At 50.4% G+C, this 6,779-nt stretch overlaps 1 protein-coding gene across 5 annotated transcripts in view; it reads left to right on the top strand.

Annotated features, from left to right (window-relative positions):
- CLASP1 (cytoplasmic linker associated protein 1) overlaps positions 1-5,111 on the top strand; it is a 104,475-nt gene extending 99,364 nt beyond the window's left edge. For all 5 annotated transcript variants that reach the window (XM_044303184.1, XM_044303180.1, XM_044303182.1 and 2 more), the window contains 3 exons: positions 2,065-2,271; positions 2,356-2,472; positions 2,836-5,111. In XM_044303184.1, coding sequence (XP_044159119.1) covers positions 2,065-2,271; positions 2,356-2,472; positions 2,836-2,922 — 411 coding nt within the window. In that variant the 3' untranslated portion in view covers positions 2,923-5,111. The remainder of the gene's footprint in view (positions 1-2,064; positions 2,272-2,355; positions 2,473-2,835) is intronic.
- The last annotated feature ends 1,668 nt before the right edge of the window (positions 5,112-6,779 follow it).

The following is a 6,779-nucleotide window of genomic DNA, read 5'->3' on the forward strand; positions in this document are numbered from 1 at the left end:
GTATACATGACGGCTCTGCGGGATGATTAGAGCGAATGCACGGCACAGATTCGAGACCCTATGATGTCATCTAGGGCTGCAACGATTAATCGATGTAATCGATAACTGGATTCGTTGTCGACGAATCCAGTCATCGAATAATCGCCGATTCGTTGCTATGCGGGCGGGCGGTCACTGCATCTTTATTTTACCTTTTACAATGACGCTCCGGTAACAACTAACAGGCAGAGCGGACGCGGCGTAACGTCACTTACTCATGTGACGCACCTGCTCCGCCTCCTTCATTCATTAAGTGGGCGGAGCAGGTGTGTCACGTGAGTAAGTGACGTTACGCCGCGTCCGCTCTGCCTGTTAGTTGTTACCGGAGCGTCATTGTAAAAGGTAAAATAAAGATGCAGTGATTAGTCCGACTAAGCAGCGGGGCCGGGGCGGTTATGGGGAGAGGGAGGATCTGTCTATGGCACTGCTATGGGGAGGGGGGTCTGTGTATAGCACTGCTATGGGGAAAGGGATCTGTGCACTGCTATGGGGAAAGGGATCTGTGCACTGTTATGCCCATAACAGTGCACAGATCCCCCTCCCCATAGCAGTGCCATACACAGATCCCCCTCTCCATAACAGCGCCACCCACAGATCCCCCCTCTCCATAACGGCGCCACCCACAGATCCCCCTCTCCATAACGGCGCCACCCACAGATCCCCCTCTCCATAACGGCGCCACCCACAGATCCCCCTCTCCATAACGGCGCCACCCACAGATCCCCCTCTCCATAACGGCGCCACCCACAGATCCCCCTCTCCATAACGGCGCCACCCACAGATCCCCCTCTCCATAACGGCGCCACCCACAGATCCCCCTCTCCATAACGGCGCCACCCACAGATCCCCCTCTCCATAACGGCGCCACCCACAGATCCCCCTCTCCATAACGGCGCCACCCACAGATCCCCCTCTCCATAACGGCGCCACCCACAGATCCCCTCTCCATAACGGCGCCACCCACAGATCCCCCTCTCCATAACGGCGCCGCCCACAGATCCCCCTCTCCATAACGGCGCCGCCCACAGATCCCCCTCTCCATAACGGCGCCGCTCACAGATCCCCCTCTCCATAACGGCGCCGCTCACAGATCCCCCTCTCCATAACGGCGCCGCCCACAGATCCCCCTCTCCATAACGGCGCCACCCACAGATCCCCCTCTCCATAACGGCGCCGCCCACAGATCCCCCTCTCCATAACGGCGCCGCCCACAGATCCCCCTCTCCATAACGGCGCCACCCACAGATCCCCCTCTCCATAACGGCGCCACCCACAGATCCCCCTCTCCATAACGGCGCCACCCACAGATCCCCCTCTCCATAACGGCGCCACCCACAGATCCCCCTCTCCATAACGGCGCCACCCACAGATCCCCCTCTCCATAACGGCGCCACCCACAGATCCCCCTCTCCATAACGGCGCCACCCACAGATCCCCCTCTCCATAACGGCGCCGCCCACAGATCCCCCATAATAGTGTCGTCCACAATTTGTTTTAATATGGCCTTTGAACATAATTTTTCAAGTAAGATCATATAAACCTCTTTGTTTTGTAATTTTGTCGTTTTTCCCGATTAATCGATTAATCGTAGAAATTAATCGACAACTAATCGATTATTCAAATAATCGTTAGCTGCAGCCCTAATGTCATCAGCGCAGACATTATATAATGTACACCATATTCCAGTTATGTGAACACCATCCAGCGTCTAGAGTCATTCCGATTTCATCTTGCAGGGAGTTTCAGATTTCATGTAAAACCTCTCACTGCTGAGGGTCTGTTACAGGTGAATCTAGTTTAAGCCAAACATTTCACCTGCACTGATACATTGTAGCAAAGTAGCAGGACAGGAGAGAGATCTGTGATGCTGATGTATTTAGCTCACAGTTCGGCCTCTGGATGTGAGCAGTTAATGCTGCCATTCACGAGAGCAGGTCTTGCGTCTACACTGAGGGAGTCCGTGAGAATGACGTCCGTCTGTGCAGATGCTTCAGGTTGTCAGTATTTGACTGCTGTGTGTTTCAGGTTGTCAGAGCGGCAGAAGAAGCTGCCTCCACCCTGGCGAGCTCTATCCATCCGGAGCAGTGCATCAAGGTCCTGTGTCCCATCATCCAGACGGCCGACTACCCCATCAACCTCGCCGCCATCAAAATGCAGACTAAAGTCATTGAGCGCATCTCAAAGGAGTCGCTGCATCAGATCCTGCAGGATATCATCCCCGGCTTATTGCAGGTGCCCCCCATGAGGTCTCCTCGTCCCCTCTGTGCGCTGTTAGCTTTGTCCTGCACGGTTACTGAGGCTTTATTCTCTCTGCAGGGCTATGACAACACGGAGAGCAGCGTCCGTAAAGCGAGCGTCTTCTGTCTGGTAGCCATTTATTCTGTGATTGGAGAGGAACTGAAACCTTACCTGGCGCAGCTCACAGGCAGTAAGGTAAGATGGGGGCGTCCTGCATCATTACACCCCTCACCGGTGTGTGGACGACATCCCTGGCGATCACAGCGCTCGCCCTGGCCTCGTTCGCACAGCAGCGGTGACCTCTGACATAGTCTTAATGTCGAGGTGCGGACTCTACTAGTGCTGACGTCTCCTGTTACATAAACTCGAGCAGCCGCCAGAACACGCACAGGATGCCATATTGTTTGCGCTGTGACAGAGGGAAGTGCAGAGCTAGGAGGGTCCTAAATGTGGCCTAGGGAACTCTGGGAACTCCCACATCCTGGTCCGGTCCTGCAGACAGTCCGCCGTCTCATCAGGTGACGAGTTTATTATTTATTTTCTTTTTCTTTTCCTCAGATGAAACTTCTGAACTTGTACATTAAAAGGGCGCAGACCACGAACAGCAATAGCAGCTCGTCCTCCGACGTCTCCACACACAGTTAGTGGCATCGTTCTGTCCTGGAGCGGCTTCTAGAAAGTGGTATCTGAGCGTGCGCCAGCACCTTCCGTGCGCAGGACGTGTCCGGTGGCGGCCACAACTAACACTAATAGAATGGACGACTTCACCACTGGAGAAGCCGGCGAGGCTCCCAGGGCTCCAGCGCTGAAGGGCTTTTATTTGTCCAGAAAATGCCGTTTCTCTTTTCCATTTGCTGAAACTTCCGGAAAAAAAAAAAAAAAACTGCCCCAATTCAGAGCGGCGAACGAAGACGCCATCAGCTGCGCCCCTCGAGGGTTGATGCAATCAGTATTTTATTTAAAATGTATATGAATTCTCAGCTTCTCTTCTTCCTTCATAAATTGAATGTAGAGATTCCGGATCCAGTGATGAATTCCTCCAAGGAAAACCGCCGCTCAGCGTTGGCGTTAGACGCTGCAGGCGCTGATGGTTTGCATCTCTTCTCTTTCCTGTCTTTCTTTCTGCTGTTTTAATTTGTAAATACTCTGTGCTCGTTTTTACCGCTGCCGGCGCCGTATCCGCAGAGGGAGCTGGTGACACGGTGAGGGTCAGCGAAACACATTAAAACTATTTCACATTCAGCGAATGGACAAGACCTTAATTAGATGTCCTCAGCGCGTGCGTCTGTCCTGCTTAAGGTGCCATCTTGTGTGCACAGGAGGGTTCAGCAGCAAAGGCGCCATTTTATTGTTTCAGTAAAACGTCTGTCCAGCGCGATGCAAGCGTCAAAGCTTTTAAAGGTTTTTTTGTTTTGTTTTTTAACTTTATCTGAGTGGTGACGAGAGTTGTCAGGGCTTTTTCATTTTTTTTTTTTTTTTTTTTTTTTTTTTTTACATTCTCGACCTTTCGCTGTGACTGAAGCTGCGCATTGCGGAGAAAGCTCCGACTCCTTCCGGTAGAAGAGTCGTCGTTTTAAGTCTTAGTCCAAGTCTTTCTCCTGTGTAGACCTCACAAGATGGCGGCTGCCGGGGCAGAGCTACAGATGATGCATGAGATGGTGTCTCCTATGAGGACTTGCAGCGGATGTACCTCAGTCACCATGCATAAAGCCCCGACTCTGCTCCTCCCGCCGCAGTCTAGTCACCTCTGTTCTCACTGCGCCGCCATCTTGTGCATCCATCTACTCATCACGTGAGGCAGTTTTTGGTTCTTTACTTTGTTCCTTTATTTATAAGATATTTAATCACCCTGTAAATAGGAAGCTCCACATGTTCCTCGTGAGGTTGAGGCGCCTGCCCTGTATGTATGATGCTGTGATGGAAGGCGTGGATCAGCTCTCCTGAACCTGATCTACTCCACCAGTGCTCCGGGCAATTTGTATATGTATCTTCGTGGCCTGTTACGCCAGGTGCCCCCCCACCACCACCACGCAGGTGGAGTGCACCTCGGCCTTCAGTTTTGGAGTGCTCTGCTTGATCCTTATTGACTGTTAAGGTGTAAGTGTGGCGGCCGAGCCCCTCAGCCTCCGCGCTCCTGCGTACTTGTCAGAAGTGGCTGTCGGTCTAATAAATTAAACATTACTTGGAAGGATTTCTTTTTCTTTTCTTTTGTGGCCTCTTCTTTTTCTTCCACCTGAATGCAGCTTCACTGATAAAATAACCAACGGCTTGTCAATGGCTCCGACCTCCAGCCGTTTGAGAGCCGGAACCACCGCGCTTTATAACTAATGAAAACTCCACGCAGAAAGATAAGAAAACAAAGCAGCTTTCAAACCAAATCCCACCTTGTAGTCTCTTAGTATTGCGGAGTGGTCGCAGCATGTGTCCCAGCTCGTGGTCAGAGTGTGGCGCTCTGGACGTTGCCTACTAACAGCCTGTCCGATCCCAGCTCCATTGTCCTATTATCACTTGTCCCCCTGATGAGCATCACACCCTGCGTATTCTGCCCGGCAGGGTCACCATTGCACCTCGGGGGGGGGCTGCAGCACCACCACCATTTACAGTGCAGAACTGAGGAGTACATGGGGTTAATGTGCATGGATTATAGCTCTGTATTTATAATATCTGGATTGTTCACTTTCCCCGGGTATCATGACGATTGTACAGATGTTTTTCCCCCATTTTTTTTCTTTTGTTGCATTAACCTGTATGTGATTAGAATTTGCTATAAAAGAAACAAGGTGAAAAGAAAAAAAATCCTGAGTTTGCTTTAGAATAAATTCAATTTATGTTTATGTGTGGAGTTTTTAATTCAGGGGACAGGTCCCTGTGGCTGCTGTCCCATAATGGGAGAGCAGCAGCGACAGGAACCGCTGATCAGTCACTGCTATGGAGAATACGTCCTCCAGGGGATGTGATAAAGCTGCTGCATTTCCATTTTTACAGAACTCTGTGCACATCCGGTGTTTGCTTTTTCGGAGATCCAGACGCCCAGATCCTCGTCTGTATTTATGGTGTAATAGCCCAATCTGTGCACGGGAGTGAGAAAAATACAGGATGCACATAGAAGATGTCCCTAATCTGCAGACCAAAGTCACACCAGGCAGATCCAGTGCAACGGAAGAATCCATTCACCAGCAAGACCATGGATTTCTGCAAGAAATCTGTTACATGTGAACTGTTCAGGAACCAAATTGCAAAAAGTTTAGGGAAGTTTTCCTTTGATGTGCATGCGGGGACAGACGAATGTGAGTAATGCAGTGGTGATTGCACTAGATCTGCCCTGTAAAAACGATTTAACCCCGGCCCTCCAGATGTGGCGGTGACACAAAGACCCTGGAAGATCTTTAAAGGTAGAGGGTAAAACGAATTCAGCAAAAACCTGCTCCAGTCTGTACAAGATGGTGAGAACCTCTGCTGCGTCCCAGCACTAAAACCGTAACCTGAATGGCTTCTGTCAGGCTTAACATGGCGGCACAAATCCCACCGAACATCATCCAGCTGTTGAGATACTGACAGGAGGGGAATTTTGTGCCGATCAGCTCGGTCTGGACTGTGAAGCTGTGACAGTCGGATCCTCCATCTGAAAATGTCTTCAGGGGAGGGGTGACATTGTATGTAGCCCCAAGAGGAGGTTAGATAATCTCTGCTGCTTCCGAGATCCTGACTTTCCTCCTCGGCCTCCTTGCAGCGAATTTCCATGGAGACGGACCCTGGATAATTGGGTGTCAGGAAGCGGACGGAGTGACACAATTAGTGCAAAATCCCCATTAAACTGTCAGGTGTCGGAGAAGAAGTAAACATCAGGTCATTCTCGCTGAGGAGGAAGATTTCATACGTGGACTGAAACTGGGAAAATTGCTTGAAGTTTCCAGTAAGACCCAAGTCAGAAATGAGCAGTTTCTTGAGAGTGAACGCAGCCATCGATCATAAGCTACCGGGGCGACTGGAGAACCTGCGTCCTGCGGTGTCCTCTCTGCTCCAGGACCCCCCAGAGTCTGATCAGCAGTTCCCAGCATGTCCTGCAGACTTCTCCATCACATCACTGGTCGTAACAGGACCCGCTGCTGGCCGGGTAAGAATGGACAATTATTGGCGACTAAGGGTATTAAGCACCAAGGTTTAAATCTCCAACATTACAAAATCTACAGAAAAGCAAAAAGGAAAGGATCCTCCATATCAGGCCTCTTGCACAACCGTATGTTTTAGGGTTTTTTCAGTATTTTGCGGAACAGTTTGCCCCTGATTAGAACAATACTATTCTTGTCCGTTATGCGGATGATAATAGGACATGTTCTATCTTTGGATGGAAATACGGAAACTGATCGCAAAAAACGGAACATAAACAGAAAAAAAAAAGAAACGTTTGTGTGCCAGATATACACGCTATGGAGAAAAGTATTGGGGGCGCCGCTCCATCGCTGAGTTCACGTGTTTATGAATGGGCAAAAATTCCATCCCAA

The sequence above is a fragment of the Bufo gargarizans genome, chromosome 8 (genome assembly GCF_014858855.1).
Source record: "Bufo gargarizans isolate SCDJY-AF-19 chromosome 8, ASM1485885v1, whole genome shotgun sequence".
In the NCBI taxonomy this organism is placed as follows: domain Eukaryota; kingdom Metazoa; phylum Chordata; class Amphibia; order Anura; family Bufonidae; genus Bufo; species Bufo gargarizans.